The sequence below is a fragment of the Heloderma suspectum genome, chromosome Z (genome assembly GCF_057233095.1).
Source record: "Heloderma suspectum isolate Gila_16-S chromosome Z, 16-S_ref, whole genome shotgun sequence".
NCBI lineage: Eukaryota > Metazoa > Chordata > Lepidosauria > Squamata > Helodermatidae > Heloderma > Heloderma suspectum.
Window position 1 is genome coordinate 8662456 of NC_139476.1, and position 25726 is coordinate 8688181.

Consider the following 25726-nt stretch of genomic DNA (forward strand, 5'->3'; position numbering starts at 1 on the left):
CATTTGGGGGGCTGGGGTTCTTCACCTTTTTCTTTCTTTAGGTTTGCCATTTAAAAGATGCCACTGCAGCACCTGATAGGTCTGACCATTGAGGCCACCTTCCTGCCCAGTGGCACTCTGGGAAAGTCCTAGTACCTCCATGCTAGGGCCATTCCAGCATGGAAAGACGGGGGCAGCCATCAGAGCTCTGTTCTTCCTGCCATACCACCAAAGTTGCCTGCTGAGCTGACATCTTTTAAATGGTAAAAAGAAAGGAAAAGGCAAGGAGAAGAAGTCTGCCTCCTGCTACCATACTACACTCCCTCCCCTCTCCTAAAACCATTCAGGGCAGGGGTCAAATCATGACTCCCAAACCAGCTGCTCCAATTCGCCACCTGTGAATAGAGTGGCAACTGTTTCCTGGTGCTGCTAGTCCTATACTAGGGTGCAGAACCTCTTTCAGTCCAAGAACTAAATTCCATTTCAGAAAAGCTCTGTGGGACCACGTTCATAGAAAAGAATCATGGAATCATACAAAAGTTGGGTTGGAAGGGGCCTATAAGACCCTTGAGTCCAACCCTCTGCTCAATGCAGGAATCCAAGTCAGAGCAACCCTGACAGGTCCAGCCTCATTTTGAATGACTCCAGTGTGGGAGAGCCCACCACCTCCCTAGTTCCAGTGGTGGGTTGGGCAAAAAATACCCCAAAATATGAAAATACCAGCATATTTTTGCTTAAAGCTGTTACTACCAGTAATTAACCATTAGAAGAGGCATCTCACCCTTTTAGAATGGGGGAAAACTGCACCCTTGTGGCATGCTATAGGGTGGCCTTCCCCAACCTGGTGGCCTCCAGATGTGTTGGGCTACTGCACCTATCATCCCCAGCTAGGGATGATGGGAGTGGTAGTCCCACACATCTGGGGGCCACCAGGTTGGGGGAAACTGCTGGGGAGCAATGTGATATAAGGCCTACCATGTCTTAATTTGAGCCAGACCCATCAATCCAAGGACATTGATATTATTATCAAATGAGCCCTACCAGTGAGCAGATTTCTCCCATTCCATGGATTTGATCTTCTCTGAGTTCCACCTCTTCCTATATTCCCATTTCAACAAGTAGAATGTCTAGATATAAATTCTGGGATAGGGGTGTGCCACATTTCAATTGTTTCTCCACCCCTCCACCTCCATGAGCACATCTATCTTGATTTAACAAAAAAAAAAATCTTGCTCCCCTGAAAAAGTCTTGATGTGATGTGATGTAATTATATTAAGATTCTTTTTGTGTGGTGTTTTATTGAGGCATGTGTGTGCTTTTGAACTTTGGTCAAATGCCGCACAAAAAGGGATCTTTATACAGCAGTGTGTACAACCACATCAAATAATGCTTTTTTTGTAGTGTTTTATCAGCACGTATGCCTCTGCACCATTAATGCAGAAAAAGACAGAAATGAACCGAAGGAACTAAAAGTTGTGGGAAATCACCATGCGTGCACAGCATTTAAGAAATTTAAAAAATAGAATAATGGAGGATTCCTAATGCACTGGTTCCACCGTGGAAACAAGACCACGTCACTGGGAATTCCAAAACCCAGGGAGAAAGTAGGATGAGGAGAATGTCACAAGCAACCTCTTTGAATCCTGGGAAATCACTAACTGGTCTTGGAGTCTTGGAACTATGGTCCCACTTATGAGTTGGTGGAGCCTCTTTTTCTTGGGTGCAAACAGGACTGGCACCAGACTTTAGTGGGTGCTTGGCATGGTGTCGCCTGTGACCCAGTGCCTGTCAGGTCCCCCACCTGGAGCTGCTGCCAAATGGCTGCCATCAGAACACACCCACAGTGCAGCTGCTTGTTGCCATTGCTTGTTGGGTGGCAATGGCCCCTTCTGAGCCCCTGGTCTCTCAGCAGGTACCCAGCTGTGTCAACCTCTGCTGCCAGCCCTGAGGGCAAATGAATGTGGTAGACCTGTCTATGACTGCAATGTCTTTAAAGAAGCAGGGCGGTGTTTGTAGTGCCGTGTTTCTGTGTTCATGGCTGCTTTCTCTTTGTGCGACTGATTGCTGCTGGTTGCTTGGCTGAGTCTGTGGGACCAGCAGAGGGCAGATGTGGAAATGGTGGCTATTGGGAATGGGGTTTGGGCAGTGTGGAGGGAGAGAGTCTAGCATAGCCCTCCCAAAGATGGCGCCCACCAGATGTTTTAGACTTCAACTCCATCAGCTCCTGCCAGCATGGCCAGTGATCAGGAATGCTGTGTCATCTAAAACATCTGGAGGGCAACAGGTTCAGGACAGTGGTCTAGGCATTGTGAGCTGCTCTCCTGTATGTTTGCCATTCATGTATGTGTGAAGGCATAGGCGTGTGCAGCACATTTCATTAGGGTGTGCACCCAGGGTTTTTTTTTTAAGCGAACATTTATTGAAGTCTCAATCATAAAGGGCGTTATTTTCATTCATCAAAAAAACTAAAGGAACGAAAACTTAACTACGTTTTTTAACATTAACAACTAAACTTTAAAAACACCAACTTAAATAATGAGACACAAAATACGAAAAAAAATGTGGCTGCTTATATAGGTCAAAGGATTTTCTAGAATGGTTATCAGAGGGGACGGGAGGACCAATGGCAACGTGGTGCCACAGTAGCGGGGATATGTGCTACGAGCGAACACGGGCTTCCTATACATTTCTATGGCATCGATATTATGCAATTCGGCGCTTATTGCATAATACAGCAATCCATACTTTAAAACTAAAATAGTGTATCATGCAATTAAATTAAAACACAATGCCAATTTTTTTTTTTTTGAGACACCCTGTATGCACATCTGTGTGTGAAGGGATCCCATTCAAGGTTGGTCAGCGCAATCGTTGATCAGTAACTTGATTTACTGGAAGGCTACTTTGAGGATGGGATTATTTTTTTGTTAAAACATGTTTAGGCCGCCTCTAAAGTACCCTTGTATCAACCCTCTCAAGACCATACAGAAGCTAAAAAAACCTTACAAAACAGATACAATAAAAATAACAAAATATGTATTCAGTAAAAGTTCCATAAAAACAGAAATTACCAATAAAAATGCAATAAAAACAGGAGTTAGCAATAAAACTTGCAGCCCAAGAATTAAGGAAAGGCCAGTGAAAACAGGTGGGTCTTCGGAGCTTTCCTGAAGACCTGCAAAGAAGCAGCCTGACAAACCTCTAGTTGAAGCTGATTCCAGAAGTCTGGGCCCACTACCGAGAAGGCCCTCTTCCTTGTACTCACCAGCGAAACCGTCTTGGTCGTGTGCAAGTGACAAGGGCCTCTACTGATCACGTCAGAGTGCAGGCCGGCTGGTGCAGGAGAAGGCAGTCATTCAAGTGATGTGGGCAAAAAGCATTTAAGGCTTTAAAGGTTAAAACCAGTGCTTTAAACTGAGCTTGGAAAGGCAAAACACCATCGATCCGTCCCCCCTGCCCTAGGAATAACAGTCCACTGCCTTGGCCACAGCTACTGTGAATTACAAACCCCCAAGGGCATCCTGACTTTCCCCCCCTCCCACAGCCACCACTTTCCCCGCTGTCTGTACCCTCCAATTCCTCCCCCTAGAGATATCGGAGGAACCCATCCAGGGGTGAGGTTCGTTGGAGCCGGCCCCCTGGATTCTAGCTCTCCTACCTGCAAGCTGGCCTGACTTGCTCTGTATTGAGTCAGGCCAGCTTGCAGATTTTCAGGAGGTTTTTTTAACTGCCATTTATGTAAAATTTAGGCATGATTTGCTGAATTTGTACAAATTGTGGCCGTAATTTGCTTTTAACATGCACTAACTACTGCTGTAATTTGCTTAATTTGCACAAATTGTGGCTGCAATTTGTTTAATCTGCACCATTTACGCCTGTGGTTTGCACAAATTGCAGGTGCAATTTACACAAAAGTAAGCCTATCATGGCTTCAATTTGCACAAATTAAGCAAATCGCGGCCAAAATTTGGGTAAATAACAGAAATTGCAGCCATAAATGGTGATTTAAAAACAAAACAAAAACGAGAAAGTTCCCAGATTTCGGGGGGGGGGCAGCAGGTTGTCTCACAAATGTAAGATGAGCTGGGAGCTCCGGGAAATCCGGCAAGCCCCAAAAGGGCTGGATTTCCCCTCAATGGCTATCCTTACCTCTCCCAGAGATCCTCATACAGGCTGCTCTTTTCCTGATGCAGCTAGGAGAGAGGAAAGAGTAATTGTATCACCATCTGTATCCTCATTTAGGGCATGCATGTGTGTATGTCTGCATGCATGCATGTACACACACATATACAACCCCCTGAAAAGGTTGCACACTCCTGCTTTACTGCTTTGGAAGTTCCCTCTGCACTGCATTCCAGCCCTACATTCCAGTTTAACTTGGAGAACATCCAAAATCAGTTCTGAAATCGGAGCAAACGTATGTCGTTGGCTGCAGCTTTCAGTGAGTTTGTATCTCCCACTGCCCTCCCTCTGTTATCTATGTGCACACATTGATAAAACACTACCAGCAAAGCAATCTTGATGTGTGATCATATGTACAACTGTATAAAGGTCCTTTTTGTGCAGTGTCTTACAGATGCATATGAACACCGCTGCACATTGGTAAAACACTATAACAAAGAGATGCAGTCAAACATATGGTTGTATCAAGATTGCTTTTGGGTAAGGGGAGTGTTTTTTTAATGTACACACATGGACCAAAAGGTAGCAAACCATGCCTGAAAGTACACAATTCAGAAATTTAGAAATGATCCAATGGCAATACAGCAAGTGAAGCATTTTCCTGGTATGGAGATAAAATGATAGGACAAGCGTAACCAAGGGATGGTGCAGGTGCCCGGTTGGGTCTGAAAATCCATCAGACCCCCCCCCCCGCCCCCAAACTTGGCTCGGTGAGCCACCGCCCCCACCCGGTGAGTTGCGCTAGCGACCAAGACTTGCCTGGTCTGTCCACTTGTGCCCCGCAGCTGCCCATCTTCCATGCAAGCCTCTAATTTAATGCAAGATGGGGCTCCATCTTTTTCGTAGCTCTAACGCGGCACACAACAGCAGCCATAATATTGGGGAAATGGCCCTTTTGGACACCATTCTGCTCAACTTTAGATCTACAAAAAAGACAGAGCCCCATCTTGATTTAAAATTGAGGCTCGCATGGGGGATGGACAGCTGCAGGGCATGAGAGAACCGCTCACCGAGCCCTCCAGGGATTTGTGCTTCCTGGCTTGTGCAGACAGGTGGCAATGGCGCCCCTTAGAGCACTCCCCGAGCTTGGACCGGGGTGTGTCCATCCATCCCTAGTCACCTGCTCAACGTCACAGGCCAGACTGTGGTTAAAGATATGAGGGGAGGGGCCATTGCTCAGTGGCAGAGCTCATGGTTTGCATACAGAAAGTCCCAGGTTTAATCCCTGGCATATTGAGGCTGAGGAGCTGGGAAAGAATCCTGCCAGAAACCCCAGAGAGCCGCTGCCAGTCAGCGTCGACAATTCTGGCTACATGGTCTGAATCAGTATGAGGCAGCTTCCTATGTTTCTCAAAGCGCAGGAGCGAGGGTGACCTTATTTCCAGCTAGGAAATGTGAAAAGCTATGAGGAATGCCATATTGTTTGCAGGGTTATTGTCACTGGGACTGCGCAGTGTGCCCCGTTCAGGGATATTCCAGGCCCCTTTCCTTTTAAGAAAAATAAGTCTCTAGGCCCTTTTATCTGCAGAGAGATGGAGGGGAATGTGTTGCCAGTATTCTCCTCCATATATATAGATAGATAGATTAGGCTACCTATATTTATGTTCTGGCTTTGCTACACTTTCTCCATCCTCGCTCCCTTAGACCCACTCACCAGGCTTTATCTATCGTAGGCAAAGCGAAATAACACAGGCTTCAGGGTGGCCTGAGTTTTAGGAATACCATGTGGAGGGAACATAAAACAGTTTGGTGGGGTGTCTGCCTCCATGCAGAGGCCATCATATGTCCCATAAGGCTCAGTTCCATTAAGTGGAGAATTTTCACAGCTCTGGCAAATGTGACCAGACTTTGGTGTGATTGCTGTAGTTCTCTAGCATTAATGACATGGTTGTTGTATGTCTTTATCTGAAGTTATGATGGTGAGGTTGATGGGAGTTATGGTTTCTCCCTCAATACCTCCTCCCTCCCTCCCTCCCTCTCTCTCTCTCTCTCTCACACACACACACACACACGCACACACACACAGAATGGGTATGTTTATACTACAACTCTGAACCAGTTTCAATACATTTAATTCTTCAGGCTCTTAATTAAGGAACTGTCAAAGTTATGGAAACAGGCTTTAATCCCTGTGTCTCCCACTGAAATAACAGCAGTAGCTCTAGGAACAGGCTTTAATCCCCATGTCTCTCAATAAAATAACAGTAGTAGCTCTAGGAACAGGGTTTTACTTCCCATGGCTCCCAATGAAAGAACTGTAGTAGTTTTGGGAACAGACTAGGGACCTTGCATAAAGAAATTCCCAGTACACATTCATAAAAGTGCATTTCCCAGGTCCCTTTGGGGAAAGCTGCGTCAGTTTTAAATGATTCCAAAATGGTTTATAGTTGTACCTGTAATCTCGCAGTGCATGCACCGCCCACATTGCATCTCAACCACACATGTCCCTGTACCAAAATTGGGCTAGGATTGAGGAGGCCTGTGCGTGTGTACGTGCGTGCGTGTAAATTGCACAAGCCCCTTTTCGGTGATGGAAGGGCAGTTGATGTACATCAACCACGTCAAGAGCCATTTTGGTAAAAGGTGGGGTGGGGACCCACGGTGACCTCTGTATGTCCATTTATAAGCCTCTGTGTCTCTCACTCTCTCATTCTCTTTCTTGTTGTCCTCGGGTGCTCTCTCCCTGCTCCCCCAACCGCTCCCCACCCTTGCAGCCCCACGGGGAGCAGTCGCTACGCCTCGTCCGCGGAATTGAGCCAGGGCAGTTCACAGCTGAGCGATGACTTTGACCCCGATGATGTTAGCTTAGATGAGCGGGATGGCGATTCCTATCACTCATGCCACAGCTCCGTCAGTTACCATAAAGACTCCCCACACTGGGATGGAGAGGAGGAGGACGACGACCTCTACCTTGAGGAGGATGAATTCAACGAAGAGTACAGCGGCAACGAGGAGCGCTACCCTGAGGAGGAGATAGCGGAATCCGAATTTGAGTCCTATCCCAGGGACACTTACGAGCAGCAAGAGCAACAGCAGAAGGGCCCGCCCTTGCAGCAACCTCCGCAGTTTGCTCCCTCCCAGCAGAAGCCGCAACAGGCCCAGCAGCAGCAGCAGAAACCGCAGCAGACGCCTTTGTTGCAGCAACAGAAACCACAGCAGGAGGTTCAACAAAAGCAGCAACAGCTGCAGCAAAAGCAGCAGCAGCAGCACCCCGCGCAAACACCGCAGCAAATGCAGCAAAAACCGCAGCTGCAGGAAGCGCAACTGAAGCAGCAAACACCGCAGCAAATGCAGCAAAAAACACAGCAGCTGCTGCAGCTGCAAGAAGTGCAACTGAAGCAGCAGCTGCCGCAGCAGAAGCTGCAACAGCACGAACAGAAACATGAGAAGTTGGAAGAGATTCCCGCAGCCCAGCAGAAGGAGGCGGCCATGGAAGAGATCCCAGCCCAGGAGAAAGCCCCAGAGGAAGAACCCCCTACGGCAGAGGAGAGGTAAGAAATGTGAATGAAGGGGTGGGGCAATTTTATCCTTGTCACTGACACTCTTCAGTCACCTATCACAGAATCGTAGATCTGGAAGGGGCCATTTAGGCCACGGAGTCTGACAGATGGCTCCCCAGTCACTGCTTGGATACCTCCAGCAGCAGAGAGCCCACCACCTCCATAACGGTTTCAATAATTATAATAATTTAATAATTATTATCTTATTATTAAAACTGAGAAATTGTCTTCCTACCAAACTGAGGCTAAACGCAGCTCACAATCAACAACCAAATTGTACACTAGTCAATTTCTTCGTATCTGCTCAAAGCGGCAGTTCACAGAACAACCTGCTCAAATTTATCTGCTCAAAGCAGTTCATAGAACAATCTAAATACAATAACCCCAGATTTTCTCAGCTATGGGTCAGGATCCACCTGTAGATGTCACTGTAGGGATGCTGGAGAAATTCGAGACAGACAGACTAAAGCGAGCTCGGATTTCTAAGAATCCGACCTGCGGAATCCGCTGCAGACCAACCCCCTCAGGCCGCATGGAGTCCATGGATTTCCAGATGAGTTTTTTACTTTCCCCAAATTCACACATATTAATTTTTGGGAAAATATGTACGCTTCTGCTGAGGAAACATGGAATGGAACGGGGGACAATACGCTAAATGTTACTTGCTGAGGTAAATCATGTAAATACTTACGTAAATATTTACGTAATTATTTGCGGGGGGTTTCCGCACAATGAAAAAAAGGCATTCGCATCCGTCTGTGGGCGGACGACGGAACAAAACGCGCCTGACAATCCGCAAAACACAGATGCAGCAGATTTTACACAGTCCGTACATCCCTAGATGTCAGCATCTTCAGATGGGTCTCAATGCTGCAGACTACCCTGTACTTCTTTGCTTGACCACTCTGTGCCATGGCTGCACCATGCACACGGCATAGGCAGATGTGGCAGCAGAAGTTGGTTAGAGAACAAGCTAATATTTGAATCATCATCACCAGGGAATAAAAAGAAACTTGATAAGAGAGGGAAGTTGTTATAGGAGGAAGTGAGTGTACTGTAAAAGCAGCAGGAGGGAGGGATGAAAGAAACGGGCACCTGGGGATATGTATGCTCACATACATACATGCATATGTACAAGTTAAGTGTGAAAGAAGGGGAGAAGAAATGACAAGAGATGAGTAAGATGCATGTCAGGGGCAGAGAAAACCCGCCCCTCACGTGCCTTTATATTGCAGCATAAAACAATATAAAAGATGAAAGCTTAAAGCCGCAATATAACAGTACAACCAGAATAAAAACCTACCAGCAGTGCAGACATTTAAAATAGAGGTTTAAAACAACAGAGCTAAAAGACTAGGAAGCTGAAATGCTAAAATACTGGGAAAACAAAAAGGCGCCGAAAGGAGTACAACATAAGCACCAGGCAAACCTCTCTAGGGAGCTCATTCCACAGCCAGGGTACCACAGCAGAAAAGGCCCTCCTCCTGGTAGCCACCCACCTTGCTGCTTTTGGCAAGGATTTACAGAGAAGGACTCCAGAAGATGATCTTAGAGTCCAGGCAGGCACATATGGGAGGAGGCGATCCTTCAGGTAACCTGGCCCCAAGCTGTTAAGGGCTTTGAATGTTAATATCTGCACTTTGAATCGGGCCTGGAAATGGACTGGCAGCCCGTGCAGCTGGAAAAGTACTGGTGTAATGTGATCTCGTTGGCCAGTCCTTGTTAACAATCTCGCTGCCCTGTTTTGGACTAGCTGAAGTTTCCGGACCGTTTTCAAAGGCAGCCCCGCATATAACGCATTGCAGTAATCCAGATGAGAGGTTATCAGAGCATGGATAACTGTAGCTATGCTGTCCAGATAAACAGTTTTATCCACTTAGAGCAGGGGTCCCTAACTTTTTTTGTGTTGGTGGGTGCATCTGGAATTTTGAGGGAATGGCATTCTCGCAGAAAGGGTGCCATGGAGGGGCTCATTCTTAAAATGGCTGCCATGGTGGGCATGGCCAGTCACAAAACACTCATTTCCCAGAAGGCAAACTGGTGAAACTAATAGAAAAGTTAGCCCAAGAACCAAAATAGAAAGCAGAAGGGGGGGGGGATCTGAGCTTCAAAATACTGAAGCTGAAGCTCAAATATTTTGGCCACCTAATGCGAAGAGAAAACTCTCTGGGAAAGACCCTAATGCTGGGAAAGACTGAAGGCAAAAGGAGAAGGGGACGGCAGAGGATGAGATGGGATAGCATCACCGATGCAATGAATATGGACTTGAGCACGCTCCGGGAGAGAGCGCAGGACAGGAAGGCCTGGCGTGCTATGGTCCATGGGGTCACGAAGAGTCGGACACGACTGAACGACTGAACAACAGCAACAACAAAGGACAGCACTTTGTCACGGCGCAAGCTCCCAGTTAAAAATAATTTAAAATAACCTTAAGAAATTAAATTAAAATCTGGCGAGGCTGGGACCCTGGGGGTCTCCAACAGAGGGGTTCATTGGCACATTGGAGCCTATGAGTACCATGTTGGAAACCAAGACTTAGAGCCTCCGGATCAGCAAATCCTTCCTGAAATGGGGAGTGGGAGTAACGATACCTCCAGAGCCACTGTCTGTACTTAAGCTGAGGAAAGCTGAATTCTGGAACTCCCTGCTACAAGGAAATATTTTTAGCCATTTGGCCATTTTCAAAGAAGTATTAGATATCAATATAAAATGACAGCAGCAACTGCCAGCTGATTATGCCAAACTCTGCCTCCATCTGTCACCATTTTATGACCGGTGAGCCTCAGTTATTTTCAGGTCTGTCCAGTGGGCCATGGGGGTATAAAGTGTGAGATAGGGATGGACGGACTCATCTCCGTCCGTTCCTATTGGGCGATCGACAAGCCGCTGTCACCACTTGCCTGCATGAACTGCAACGCAGGAGCTACGCAACAGCTCAGTGACCAGTGACCACTGCTGTGAGGCCATCCGTTGCCTTACCGAGTTGCCATTGTCCACAGAAAAGGACCCTTTATGCCTGTAATGTTGAGTCATTGCCCCTTTAAGGCAGCCATAGATTCAACATTAGATTTGCGGGAGGAAACGAGCTGCAATTTCTGCATGCGATGGTGACTTGGTAAGGCGACATGGCCTCACAGCACTTCCCTCTAGTCTCCAAGCAGACAGGTGAGCCCCCTCAGTGCACTGAGCGGGGTCCGTGTGCTTGGGCGAAGAGGAGTTTGTCAGATTCCACCCACTCCTCAGACTCACACACCATCCATTAACTGCAGAATCCTAATGTCCTTCCATTGCCCATCCTGCCCAGAACACGGTAGGTCAGCTAGATAGGCCAAGAGGCTCATCTAGATGAAATGGGGGGGAAAGGGAGAATGGGAGGCGTTTTTGCCTCCATCCTCCTTCTGCCCTGCCTCCTGAGGGCTCCAATATTGGATCTCTCTGTCTGTCAAATAGGGAAGTCCGTCATGGGGAAATCCAGCCCTTTTTAGGCTCGTTAGATTTCTCGTTGCATTTGCAAGCTGAGCCGCAAGCTTATTCCTGAAGCCCAGGAATGCTCATGTTCCCCCACACACACTCTACATCAATATTTACGCAAATTGCAAGCAAAATTTGTGTAATTTGCCCAAATTTCAACCATAATTTGCGCAAATTGCAGGTACATTTTGCACAAATTACACATATCATGGCTGCAATTTGTGCAAATTAAGCAAACTGTGGACACAATTTGTGTAAATGTGGTTTTAAGGAAGGAAAAAACCCTAAAATACACGAGCTGGCCCGACTTGATTTGCATTGAGTCAGGCCAGCTTGTGGGTCAGCGAAACAAAGTCTGGGGGTGCTGAGCTGATGAAAGGTCAGTGAACTTCACCCCCAGATGGATTCCTCCAACATCCCTACTATCAAGCTGCAATCCCTTAGGATTTTGCTCTTGATCAATTTATTATGAATGTGTAGTTGTTTATATGATCATATTATGAGGATATATTTGTGGATTTTTCATATTTCTTGATGGTTGTTTAAAACCATTATATATATTTGTTTTAAATGATTCTGCATTATATTATTCCATTGTATTTTGCTCATTTTCATTAGTGCTGTGCCGAAAATTTCTCCCACATTTGTTTTCAAACATTCTCATTCAATTTCATAGAAAAGAAATTGTTTTCGAAAAGAAATTCAAAGGAGGAGAAATTTTGGAGAAATTCTCATGGGTTGGGTTAGTGTTCTTATGCTTACCTTACTTGTGAGGTGGCTGAGGAGTGTGCGTGAGTGTCCTGTCTTTTGTTATGCAGTAATCTCTGTAGCAGCCAGTAGCCTCCCTGGCTTCCCACACTTCAATGAAAGACATCATGACGAAGTAAGACATCATGAGGCAATTCCTCCCATGGGGCTTTTTCAGTTCAGGAAATGCAGGTGGCCTGGGAGGGGGCAGAGTAACGGAAAGATGTGTAACAGAGGGAGAAAGCACACACCGCCCCCTCGGCCACCTCGCGGTGATTCAGTAAGCTCAAAAGTACCACCAAAAGACATTCAAAATTCTGCCTCAGAAAAGTGGAAGCCTCAACACAGTTGATGCTGTTGCCACTTGCAGGAGCCGTGCAAGAAACCAAAAACCCTCAGGAAAAAGGAAAGAAGCTGTGCTGCAACCCCTGCCAGTATTGAGCCCTATCTGTGAGAAACTGCCGGAGAATTTCTCCTCCCCTAGGAGAAATCTGGTGAAATTGTCCCTGCCCACAAATAGTTTCTCTGCCCACACATAGGCTGGAGAATTTTGAGAGGCCATTTGTGCACAGCTCTCATTTTAATCTTTATAAATCATCCAGAGAGCTTTGGCTATTGGGTGGTATAGAAATGTAACAAATGAAATGAAAATCGTATTATGTAAAGCTGTTTGGTGGTTTCCCAGCTTTTGCACAGCTTCCCCCGCCCCCCATTCTAAAAGGCTGAGTTGGGCAGAAAGAGCTTTAAGCTGAAATAGGCTGGTATTTTTGGTGTTTTTGACCCTACCCCCTTTTGGCTTTGGCCCTGCCCCCCGCTGACCCTAATGTAAACAATGTGGTTTAATCGTTTTTTGTTTTTATTTTTAATTAAAAGGAGCCCAAGTAGAAAGACCTGCACATGCCCCCGCTCCGATATCTCTGACAGTCAAGAATAGACAGATTTGAATTATTTATTTCTTTATTTAAAACATTTCCATCCCGCCCTATATCGTTAAGATCTCAGGGCGGCATACAGACAAAATCGGTTTAAACAGTATAAAACAATAAATAATTTAAACAGCTAAAACATTTTAAACCATTAAACAAGCTAATGCCAATTTAAAAACTCAAAAACAATGGAAGTGTTAAAACAGTGTGCAACTTTAGGGAATGCATTTAGCCCCCAAAAGCTTCGCAAAAAAGTCATGTTTTTACTAGGGATGGACGGAACACTTACCTTCCTTTCCGTTCTGTTTCCGTTGGGGGGGGAGGCGCTCCGTCCCTCCCCCCCAGAATCCTCGATGGGGGGGGAGGCGATCCGGTCCTCCCCCCCCAGGAATCCTGCCTGCCGGCTCCGCCCCACGGCCAAGCCGCAGAGCCACCGGCCAGCTCCAGCCGCCCGCAGCCGGACATCCAGCTGCTGGGCAGCCCTGCAGGGACACAAATGGCGGCTGTCGTAGCCACCGCCATTTGCGTCCCTGTATTGAGCCGTGATAGGCTACATAAATACTTACGTAGCCTATCACGACGGGGGGGGGGGGAACCCAGCGTACGCAAATGGCGGTAGCCGCCATTTGCGTACGCTGGGTTTTTTCCCCCTGCTGTGATAGGCTACGTAAATACTTACGTAGCCTATCACGGCCTCTGCAGGGACACAAATGGCGTTCCTGTGATAGCCGTGATAGGCTACATAAGTATTTACATAGCCTATCGCGGCTATGAAGAGGAAGCGAATGGCGGCCGCAGGACGGCCGCCACTCACAAAGCGGCGCGGACGGGAGCAGGTAAGTGCTCTGTTTCACGTGCCTTTTGTGGGTTGGGGGTGGCGGGGACTTTGTCCCGTGCACCTTTTGTGGGTTGGGGGGGTGGGGGCTTCGTTCCGCGACGGATTTTGGGGGTCCGAATGCACTGGCATTCGGCCTCACCGAGATCCGTCGCAGAATTCTCTGACATCCCTAGTTTTTACTTGGCATGGAAATGAAACCAACTTCTGCACCAATCAGGCCTCCAAGGTGAGGGCGTTCCACAACCAGGGTGCCACAGCAGAGAAGACCCTCTCCCATGTCGCACCACAGTGTATGTCTCACACTGGTGGGATGCAGAGGAGGGCCCCTCCAACAGTCCTCAGGCAGGCATATCTCAGTCCTCAGGCAGGCATATCTCAGTCCTCAGGCAGGCATATATAGGGATTAGATGGGTCACTGGTGTAATTCAAGATAAGACAACTTTGTAATTCAGGCTAACCACACACACAAATGTCCTGATCCTGCTTTTAGCCCTTGAAGGTCTAGGCTAATGAAAACTGGGGCAGGGCCACAATACATACAGGAGAAACATGGTTTTGCTAGTCGAACTGTCTCTATTTAGATTCCCTGAGTGTTTAAATACAGCATGGATTCCTGAATAGCTATTTAGTGCTGCTGCCTACTGTAAGTTCTCGGCACTGGGGACTCAGAAGCTGTATATATAGCTCCTTACCTCTGCTTTCTGTTTACAGGGACAGAGCAGAGACTGTGGTCGTGGACCCCAAAGCGCGGGCAAAGGCCAACTGGTTACGGGCATTCAACAAAGTCTGCATACAACTCCAAGAGGCAAGTACCCTCTCCTGCTGTCCCTAACACACGTGAGCTACCTTTGGAAAATTCAGATGAGGGAGATTTGGACTCCTCTCCCTGACTGTGAAGCCCCATCCTTCTTTCCCTGCTACATTGATCCCTGTCCCTCTAGGGACACTTTGGAAGTTTTCTTCATCTGAGATTTTTAATGGATTTTGGAGTTCTGAATTACTTGATTTTTTTTTTTGTAGTAATAGAACTGATGCATCAGAAATCCCCTCGTTATTCCAGTTTTTTCTTTATTTGTTTTTTAAATTGCCAAAGCTTTCAGTTGCTTCAGTTCATTCGTATCTCATACACAGACAGGCACACACATTAGCAAGCACGTTTGCCTTTATAAAACAATGCCCCGCACACAAAAAACATTCCTGGTGTGACTGTAGTATGCATGATGGCATCAGAAGTTTTGTGTGGTGTTTTACTGACACACATGTGCATTGATAAATAATACACCTCCCCCAAAAAAGCTATCTTGATTTGATTGTACAGATGGTTGTGTCAACATTCGTTTTGTGTGGTGTTTTACCAGTGTTCAGGTGCACACATATACACATCTGGAAAACACCACACACACATACAAAACCTTGATGCAAATGTATCAAGATTACTTTTTTGCATTGTTTCATCAAATGCACATGTAATGTAGTGAGGGGAAATGATGCAAATGAGCTGAAGGGACTGAAACTGTAGATGTTCTATTTCCAAAATTAATGTTAAGAAATGTTCCTGCTTAAGCTATAATTGAGGAGTGAATATTCGGATATTTCAGAGCAAATAGCAGGTGAAATTTAAAAAAAAAGACATAAGGGGAGATCTGGTCATTTCTGTCCCTGATGAAAGCCAAGAATGTATCAGATTAAATACTTAGATCATGCCTCCAACAGCACAGTACTATATATGTCTAATCAGAAGAAAGCCCTATTGAATTCAATAGGACTTACTCCCAGATAAGGGTGTATAGGATTGCAGTGTTAATGGGTACTCATTCATGTGCATATACTCTATGTAAAAAAATATCAAACTTCTGCACCCAGACCAAACAAATTCCACAGTCTGTACAAATTACAATACTGGGGCATATTTGCATCTAATTCTGTAGTTCACGTAGCTAGGAGAGAGCTCAGTCTGTTTCCCCATTTGGGGCAGTCCCTTTGTGGAATTGCAGATTACTTACTTGGGAATAAGCCCTTGAACTTACTGTGTTTTGCTTCCAAGTAAACACACATAGGGTCAGGCAACGCATATTTATGATTGGGGGGCGGGGGTTGCTTCTAAATGTTGAACTTGGAATCATCTGCTTACCTTCCTGGCATAGGAACGCAGGGCTAAAGTGGACTCTGTGTTAAATGCATGCCGTCTAGGAGATCCTAACTTTTCCTACTCTAGTGTAAGTGTGTGGGGGCCTGATCTGGATTGGGACCACCATGTGCGAGTAGCTGACCACCCAGCCACTTTCCTCCATAAAGAAAAGAAAAAGCCTACATTGGCACGAAGTATAACTCCCCCCTGTGTGTGGTGGTCGTGATCTGGATCAGGCCCTCATGCTCTTACACTAGAGTAGGGGGGAAGGTTTGGTTTGCCCTAGATGCTACACATTTAACATCACCCTAGGTTTCTCTCTAAGTCAGACTTTGGGTGATGTAAGAACATCTTAGGGGAGAGTTGCACTACCAACCAAAACTCCTATTCAGTTAAGTTAACTCTAATCACTTCCCCTAAAGAACCATGGAAATTGTAGGCTTTCTTTCCTTTTTTTTTTGCAAGGGGAGGGCTTACTAAGATAAATGGGGGTGTCTTTCCATGTGCCCTTTGATATTTTGCCTCTTCCTTTGTGTAGTTCTCTTTGTCGCAAAAAGGTACTTTCCATGCAAAGCCACCAATATTTTCATCAAAGTGCTTCCCGGTAACTCAGCTCACTGACTAATGAGTCAGCCATGCGATAGAAATCCAAAGCATAATGCCTTCCCCCTTTTGCCACAGCTCTATGCTGTGAGTGGGGAAAACTGCATGTGTTGAATTTCTGCCTGAGGTGCCCACCATTTCCATCCCATCAAGGTTATTGCTCTATTGGACCTGACTTGAGTTTGCATCTTCCTACCATCCTGCCTCCTGCCACCTTCCCTTTCGGGCTCCCTCCCCTGTTAATTGAGTTGACCGTCTATAATTTTTTGTCTTGTTTTGTTTTTAGACTCCATCCGCCATCTTTATTCATTTTCTTTTGACCCCAAAGCTGCCCTTCCTGCGACGCCCCTTCCCAATCTTCACTTTTCAGTTGCTCAGAATCACCACCATCTTTGTCTCTGCGTCCCTCTCTGTCCGAGTTGCCGTATGAACACAGGTAAGCAATGCAGCTGTCAGCTGGTCAGAGGCCAGAAATGCCTTTTGCCAGCCTAGGCTGGTTTGCCAGCTGCAACCCTGTCTAGAAAAAGCAGACCTTGTCTCAGTTACACATCACCATCATCATTTCTATATCATTTCTATATTATTCATTATATCCAATTATTATCATTCAATTATTCATTATTCAGTAATAATGGAATAAACATCCATTGTTCAGTTATATACTGGCAGAGATGCGAACAACTATTCAACAAACATAATCTCTTTTTAAAAGCAAATTAGCCCTGTTTCACTTCCATCTTAAACCCTACAGACACTTTGCTAGTAAAAAGGAGATCAGCAGAAATAAAACAAGGGGTGGAGAAAGGGGCCCAGGGGTTAAATATGACCCTTATATCTCTCAAGCAGGGACAAACAGAGAATAAGAATTTTCAGCAGTTAGACCCTAGCTTTCACAAGTTTGGCCCCTTTCATCCTCCCTGAAAATTGCCAAAACGACCCCTCCAATTTTGCAAGATGCAAATGGGGCAGCATTTTTATTTATTTGCTCAGGAACATTTCGGCTCAGCCTATAATAATTTGTGACATTATTAATATAATGTACAGCTAGGCTCAAAGAACTGAAATATTCCAGTCTCTCGTTTCTACTTTTATGAGGCCTGCAGTGGGGTCTCCTGGATGCAAAACCCTATCAGAGGGACTCAACTAACTTTTGCATGTCCTTTTTTGCAGGCTCGAGGTGAAGGAGCTGGGGAATCGAAATCCCTGTGGTTTAAAGGCGGGTGAGTTACAGTTAGGGATGTATAAGAAATTGGTTTTTGTTTGTTTTTCATCAGGACTTTACCCAGTTCACACTTTCCAGACTGAACACAGACTTGGATCATCTGTGGTCGAAGTCTGTACATTTCTGAGCTTGCAATGTGACTCATGGACACACACACCCCCACGCACAAAAAAGTGTTTGATAGCATGCATACATTTCAAAAAGGTGTACATTTCAAAATGAGTACATTTCAGAAATGTGCACAAATATGCTTTAATCATGAGAGAAGAATGCATACATTCCAAAAATGCATACATTTCAAAATGAGTACATTTCAAAAATGTGCACAAACACACTTTAATAATTGGAGAAGAATGTATACATTTCAAAAATGCACACAGTTGATGTGTAGATAATGAAAAATATGCATGGAAATGCACATGGATTTTCATGTGGGGAAAAACAACAAAGCTCACAATCTGATATGGACTCGAGTTGGAACGAGCTTCGAGATGGAATTCGGAGGACTTTAGCAAGCTTGAGTTTTCTGATTTGCATGTCCCTACTTACAGACCTTGCGTGTGGTATAAAAATGAGCGGGGGGGGGCTTTAGATGGGTCTTAGTTTGCCATGCGATTGTGTGCTTCTGGTTGAAGGCTGTTCGTAGGGATGTCAGAGAATTCCGCAACGGATCTCGGTGAGGCCGAATGCCAGTGCATTCAGCCCCCCGAAATCCATCGCAGAACAAAGCCCCCCCCCGAACCCATGAAAGGCACGCGAAACGGAGCACTTACCTGCTCCTGTCTGTGCTGCTTTGCGAATGGCGGCCGTCCTGCGGCCGCCATTCGCTTCCTCTGCTGAATAGCCATGATAGGCTATGTAAATACTTACGTAGCCTATCACGGCTAATGCAGGGACGCCATTTGCGTCCCTGCGGAGGCTGTGATAGGCTACATAAGTATTTACGTAGCCTATCACAGCGGCGGGGGGGAACCCAGCGTACGCAAATGGCGGCAGCTACCGCCATTTGTGTTCGGTGGGGTTTTTTCCCCCGTGCCGTGATAGGCTACGTAAGTATTTATGTAGTCTATCACGGCGGGGGGGGGGAACCCCAGCGTACGCAAATGGCGGCGGCTACCGCCATTTGCGTACACTGGGGTTTTTTCCCCCTGCCGTGATAGGCTACATAAATACTTACGTAGCCTATCACAGCACGGGGAAAAATCCCCAGCGTACGCAAATGGCGGCGGCTACCGCCATTTGCGTATGCTGGGGTTTTCCCCCCTGCCGTGATAGGCTACGTAAATATTTACGTATTATCACGGCTCAGTTCAGGGACGCAAATGGCAGCAGCTACGACAGCCACCATTTGCATCCCTGCAGGGCTGCCCAGCGGCCAGATGTCCGGCTGCGGGAAGCTGGAGCTGGCTGGCGGCTCTGTGGCTTAGCCGCGGAGCGGAGCCAGCCGGGCAGGATTCCGGGGGGGAGGGACAGAACGCCTCCCCCCCCGTCGAGGATTCCAGGGGGAGGGACAGAGCATCTCCCCCCCACCGCGGATTGCCCGGCGCGGAGCCAGGTAGGGGTTTCGTACATCCCTAGCTGTTCATTTGTGACAAGACTGGGTGTGATGAGACAAGACACCCCTCGCTGAGTTTGTGAAGAATTTGTCATTGTCTAGGAATGATCTGAAATGTGATTTCTGTATATAGCTAGCCAATAGACCAACCTTCCCCAGCTTATGCCCTCCAGGTGTGTTGGATGATGGGAATTGTAGTCCTACATAGTCTGGAAGGCGCCAGGTTGGGGAAAGCTGCCATTGACCAATGATTCTGAGCACACTCTGTTGTGGGTTCTGTCCTGCAATATAGACACAGACATTATTTTACAGGACTCAAGCTTGTCTTTCCATCTTTTACTTCAAAATATCCAACAATCTTTCTATGATCATAAGATATGGCAGCAAATGTTTCTGAGTCCCAGTTAGGCTGTTCAAATAACAGATGCTTGAGAGGGAAGCCAAGGCCCAATTTACACTGCCAATTTAGTGCAGAGCAAGAGCACATCAGGGTCGTTCGCAACAGATGATGCCGTCACCAATCTGCAGCAACCCTGCAGCTTCCTTCTGGAAAAGGTGCATTTTTGGAAAGACCTTTTAGTGTGTCTTTTTTCCTTAAAAGCGGCTCCTGCATGGTTCTGCTGCAGTGTGCCCCCATGTATAGAATATATACATAAATTCAAAGTAGTTGTTGTAACAAGCAAAACACATTTCAGAAAAACCTTTCTAAGAACTGATTCAAGAGCATGCCTTTCTTTAAAAAGTAAAATGTCTTCCATGTATAATGTTTCTGAGCTGACCCAAAAGGAGTAGAGAAGTCAAGATGAGGACAGATGTCCTCATCCTGAAGTCTCTCAGTGATATCCCTAATATTTATATGATTACTTTTGAGCTGGCATGTCATGCTTAACAAAGAAATAAAGTTACGCTCAGCGCTATTTAACAATTCACTATTATTTTTTCCCCAAATTCCCAGCTATTACTTGGGAATAATATGTTTATTTCACATCCTTGTTAGTACTGCTGCACAACAGATTTCCTTTAAGTTCCCAAAGGCATTCCATACCCTACCTGCCTGCATCCCATAGCCCTGAGTGGCAAATCTTTGGCCTCCCCCATCACCTTAAAGGTGCCTCAGTGCTCACCATTGTTTTTACCTGTCTGTGTTACTTTTCCCCACACATTCCTACCATTGTGACTAAATAAATTGCCTAACAAATTTAGACACCCTCAATGATGATGATTTACATTTCTGTACTGCTCTGTAGCCAAAGTACTCTGGGCAATTTACAAAGGCTAAAATGTTAAAAATACAATAAGCAAAATTTAAAAATACACACAAACAGACAGTATACAGAAAGGCAGCATGTATCTAAAATCAACTTTGAGCAATCAGCCAAACCATAAAACAAATCCAGGATCGATTAAAACTCATCACAGGCTGCCAAATGCCTGGGAAAGGAGAAAAGATAACAATGTTGGTGCCAGGTGGGCCTCATCGGGGAGATCATTCCATAGAATCATAGAATAGAATCATAGAACAGGAAGGTTGGAAGTGGCCTGTAAGACCATCGAGTCCACCCAGAATTGTGGGGCTACCACTGAGAAGGCCCTCCCCCTTGCTGCTGTCTTCTGTCCCTTTGTACTTCCCTTGGAGTAGGCACCTGGAGGAGGACCTTAGATTTTATTTATTTATTTATTAAATTTCTTAATCGCCCATCTGACCAGTTACCTGGCCACTCTGGGCGATGTACAGTGGTACAATTTAAAACAGTAAAATTATACGTTAAAGCATTATTTAAAAATACCCTGACCCACCCCAAATGCCTGCCTGAATAACCATGTTTTTAGTGCTTGGCGGAAGCTCATTAAAGAGGGGGCATATTGAGCGTAGTGTACACTATGCTGAGCGTAGTGTATGGGTACGTTTGAGCCAGGAGAGGTACTCCATCAGGTATTGTGGTCCTTAGCCATGTAAGGCTTTATAGGTTAAAACCAACACCTTGAATTGGGCCTGGAAACATACAGTGTTTGTCTAATTGTCACTCCCCATTGGGTGGACAGTGTAGAGCAGGCAAAAAACCCTGTCCCCCAAGCCCAGAGTGTAGAAGCTGAGGCTCGGATAGACAAATTCCTGGAGGAAAAGGCTATCAATGGCTATTATCATGGCTATGTGCGACCACCATTTCCAGAGGCAGTGAGCCTATGTTCACAGTTGCTGGGGAACATGGGCTGGAGGGTGCTGTTGCACTCATGCCCTGCTTGTGGGTTCCCGGTCGACAGCTGGTTGGCCACTGTGTGAACAGAATGCTGGACTAGATGGACCCTGGGCCTGATCCAGCAGGGCTCGTCTTCCATCAGCCTGGAAGATGTGGCACATGCAAAATCAGAATTCTCTCCATCTCCCTCTGGCCTTTTCTATGCAGAGGGAGAATGGGGGTGCTGCCCTGGGCAGGTGCCCCACAAAATGCACGAACTTGCCATCTTCTTCCGCAGCCAGCCCTCAGTCTACGGGCAGGATCTGGTGCGGACGGTCCACCAGTGCTTGCTAGCTCAGCCCTAGAAACTAGCCCAAATCCTCACTCCTGGAATCAGACAAGTCAGCAGAGGTCCGTGACTTGTCCCATTCTGGGAGCGCTGATTTGGGCTAGAGATTCTGGTTGCTCCAGCAAGCCCTAGCTCCCTGTTACAGTAGCATCCATTGCTACTGTGCAATGTGTGTCTTCCCCTGCCCCCCGGGTCCTCTCCCGTACCTCTCCCCTCTTTTCACCTCCCTTTTCCACCTTTTCCTCCTCTTCTTCCTCATGTGTTATCTGACTGTTTTTGTCTTTTTTTTTTCCAGGCCTGGTGGCGGTTTGATCATAATTGATAGTATGCCTGACATTCGCAAAAGAAAACCTATCCCCCTAGTTAGCGATTTGGTGAGGTTTCTCTTAACATCTTTCTTCTCTCTCTCTCTCTCCCTCTCTCTCTCCGGCAGCTGCTGGCTTAATCTGCTCTGGAACTGCAGGAATTTTGCTGTGTGTCCCTCTGGAGCCGGGTTAACAGAAGGAGGGATATATCTTTGCTTCCCCCTTTTAATTGAACAGCATCCCAGAGTCTTCTCCCCAGCCATCCCCCAGTGGCTGGAGTTAATCCAATGGTTTTTCCACAACCAGAAATTGAATCAGCAACTGAAACTGAAGTAATGGGATGTGTTGCCTCCATATTTTGTATCCTGAGATCTGGTGTAACTTAGTAGCTGAGAGTGTGGGCTGAAAACTGCTGTAGTTCAAATCCTCACTCAGCCTCAAACTTACTAATGCTGCGATCCTATGCAAACTCACAAGGAAACAGCTGGATGCGCCTGATCTCGTCTGATCTCGGAAGCTAAGCAGGGTCAGCCCTGGTTAGTCCTTGGATGGGGGACCGCCTGGGAATCAGGCTTCCTGCACTGAGCAAGGGGTTGGACTCGATGGCCTTGTAGGCCCCTTCCAACCCTATGATTCTGTGATTCTAAACTTACCTGGGAGTAAGGCTCATTGAACTCAGTAGGTCTTATGTCTGAGTAGACATGCATAAGATCGCACTGTATGTGGCCTTAAGTACATAAGTATTCAACTCAGTGTACCTACAATATCTTTTTATCTGCCTACCCTTCCAGGTTAATCAATCTGCATCCTGTATCTAAAAATAGTCTGAATCTCAAACTATTCATCCTTCCCTTCCTATCAATCCACCATCACCATTCTTTCTCGTACTGAACTGGTGCCCTAAAAATGCTTGTGGTTTCTGGATATTCAAAGGTCTCCCTAGGTATGTGGAGTTATATTAGTTCATAATCTTAAAAAATAGAGATCCGCTCCTCAAAAAAGTGCTCACCCCTGCATGACAAGGACATTACACTCTGTGTTAAGTAGGCCTGTGCATTGCTTCAGATTCGGAAGTCTGAAGCATGGCGGCATTTTGTGCGCCATCCGCCATTTTGTGTCACAGGCCTAAGCAGCAGGGCTCCCCCTAGTGGTGATGAATGGAACTTGCCTACAGTGCCCCTTGTGGTCATGGGGGGCATTGCAGGCTGAGCTCTGCATTCCTTTGCATGGGACTAATATCCCTTGTAATGTCAGTATGTATTGATTAAAAAAAACCTGTAGCATTACTATAAATAGCAACACAATGCATTTCAGCTGACACATTCATACTTTGATACGGCACACTTCAACACCTCCCCTTTTTATGCAAATTGGAAAGTGGGCGGGGTGGATGTGGGGCTGGCATTTGGGGAGAGCAGGGCTAGGGTAAGAGGACTGATTCCAATTCTCCCCGCACACTGGACCACAAGTTCCCCAACCCAACCTTGCATGCAGGGCCAACCCAAGATATTTTGCCACCTGAGGCAGAGCAGGAAACGGTCCCCTCCCAGGTACTATTTGCATATAATATGCACGGCCAGTCCTGTTATTTTGGCTCCCAGGGCAGAAAACACCACAAGCTTTTGTCCCCATTCCTTGGTAGTAAAGATACAACAACAATAAGTTAAATAACTATTAGCTGCCCTTTCATGACACCCCAAATCTGAGGCAGATCTCACTCTGGCTAATTGTAAGGCCAGCCTGCTTACATGGGTTGCTGAAAGGAAAATAATGCATGTGAAGCACTTTGAACCCTCAAAATATTAAAATACTTAAGTGTTAACTGTATATTAAGCATTAAGGAAACAGAGAAGTCTCGGCCCCTGCGCCAAAGTTCAGTTCCCAGAATCCTTCAGGGGATACCATGACAGTTCAAACTGGTATGAAACCAATAATGTAAGTATGGAGTCGAAATATAACTATAGTCACTATGTTACTCCAGATCTCAAATAAGCTGCTGCTGATTATGATTAATTTTTTGATTACCTTTAAATCCAACATCCATAATGGCAGCATAGAATATAAATATTTCTGCAGGTAAACAATTGTTGGGAGAATTTCCTTGCTTAACTCCCCGCACCCTCCAAATTCAGTGAGATACAAAGGCCGAGAAGAGGAGCGGGGGCAAAGACCCTGTCCTCTGTTACCACGGCTCCAGGATGCCATAGTTCATTGAATTGCCTCTGCTTTGCTTTGCTAATACAGCTCATTTTGTTTTTCTTCTTCTATCTTCTTCTCTGTGACGCTGTTCTGCCTATGTTATCCCTCAGGGGAGCGGCGGTAAAGTTTCTGCGCTGTATTGACAGCATGCCTGACATTAAACCTGGACGTAAATCTCTTCCGCTAGTCATCAGTGATCTGGTGAGAATGAGGTTAAAGGGAGAGCACCCTATGAGTCCCTTGCCTTAAGACCCATATCCCATGAGCCCTCTTGGGACCTCTACCGGATTGGTGGTGCAGGGGCATTGGGGTCCCTCAGGAGTTGAGAAATAAAGCAGGCAAGGAAATTCTCTTACCTGGAAAATTTGGAGAAAAATAGGAAACACAGGGAGGGGGAATGTTTTATACTAAGCTTTTCTGAGTTTTGACATCTCTTTCCAGTCTGTTTTGGCAAAAAAAATTGATGTAGTTAAAAAAACAAAACAGCCATAAATTCTGGCTTTATGTTCACCCTCCTCAGGCCATTTGTTTCCCTTTTGCTGGGAGCTTAAGGAATATAAGCCACATACTGGGACCAAAAGATGGAACTCTGGATGAAACTCTGCAAAGAAAGGGGTTATGCAGATGAGGCTGACTTTTTTTCTGAATGGTTCTGGTTGATTTTCATTGGACAAAATAAATTTGCAATCCAGCCTCCAGTGAAGAAGTGTCCCGCTCCCCACTGGGGGAGTGTGCATATGCAATGTGTTTTTATGCATTTACTGTTCAGGGACACGCTGTACCCACGTAGAGGTTCCTTGCTCCACCACGTCTATATGCCATAGTGACGGATATTTAATTAATGTTGTAAAATAAAGGAAATAATATATTTGAGTGTGGGCAGAATGCATTTCCCTTACTCAAATGGTAAACCTCTGTCTGGGCTGTACCAGTTTGGACTGCAACTGGGTGGGGGACACTTGCATACCAGTGTGAATATCATACCATCTTTAGCCTTCCCTTGTCATCCTTGATGATAAGGGGAAGGCTATCAGCACATCAGCAGAGGCAATCTCCTCCCTGTGTTTATGACTTGATTAACCTCCAGGATTGACTCATCCCATGGTTCTGGGTCTAAGACCTGGTTTCGATTAATTATAGCAGCTTTCCCCAACCTGGTGCCCTCCAGATGTTTTGGGCTACAGCTCCCAACAGACCTAGCCAGCATGGCCAATTATCAGGGTTTGTGGGAGATGTAGTCTAAAACATCTGGAGGGCACCAGGTTGGGGGAGGTTGAATTATAGTATGAACAGAGTTTCCCCTTCCCATCTCTGGGAGAGACTGAACTCCTCTCCAAGACTCTAGGGTGGCCTCCTCCAACTTGGTGCCTTTCAAATGTGTTGGTCCATAGTCCAGTACATCTGTAGGTCACCAGGTTGGAGAAGGCTGCTCTAGGGAAAGGAAAGCACTTGGCCATCTGGGCAACCAATGAGCTTTTAAGAGGTTTTGGGATTGGTAAATTGTTGTCATAAGGTGCTGTCGCTTTAAAAGACACTGTACTCTTT

General features: G+C 46.1%; 1 protein-coding gene across 1 annotated transcript in view; it reads left to right on the top strand.

Annotated features, from left to right (window-relative positions):
- UNC13A (unc-13 homolog A) overlaps positions 1-25726 on the top strand; it is a 189837-nt gene that overhangs the window by 62501 nt on the left and 101610 nt on the right. Inside the window, exons 11-14 of the mRNA XM_084825659.1 lie at positions 6876-7652; positions 14328-14448; positions 17545-17594; positions 21973-22051. Coding sequence (XP_084681785.1) covers positions 6876-7652; positions 14328-14448; positions 17545-17594; positions 21973-22051 — 1027 coding nt within the window. The remainder of the gene's footprint in view (positions 1-6875; positions 7653-14327; positions 14449-17544; positions 17595-21972; positions 22052-25726) is intronic.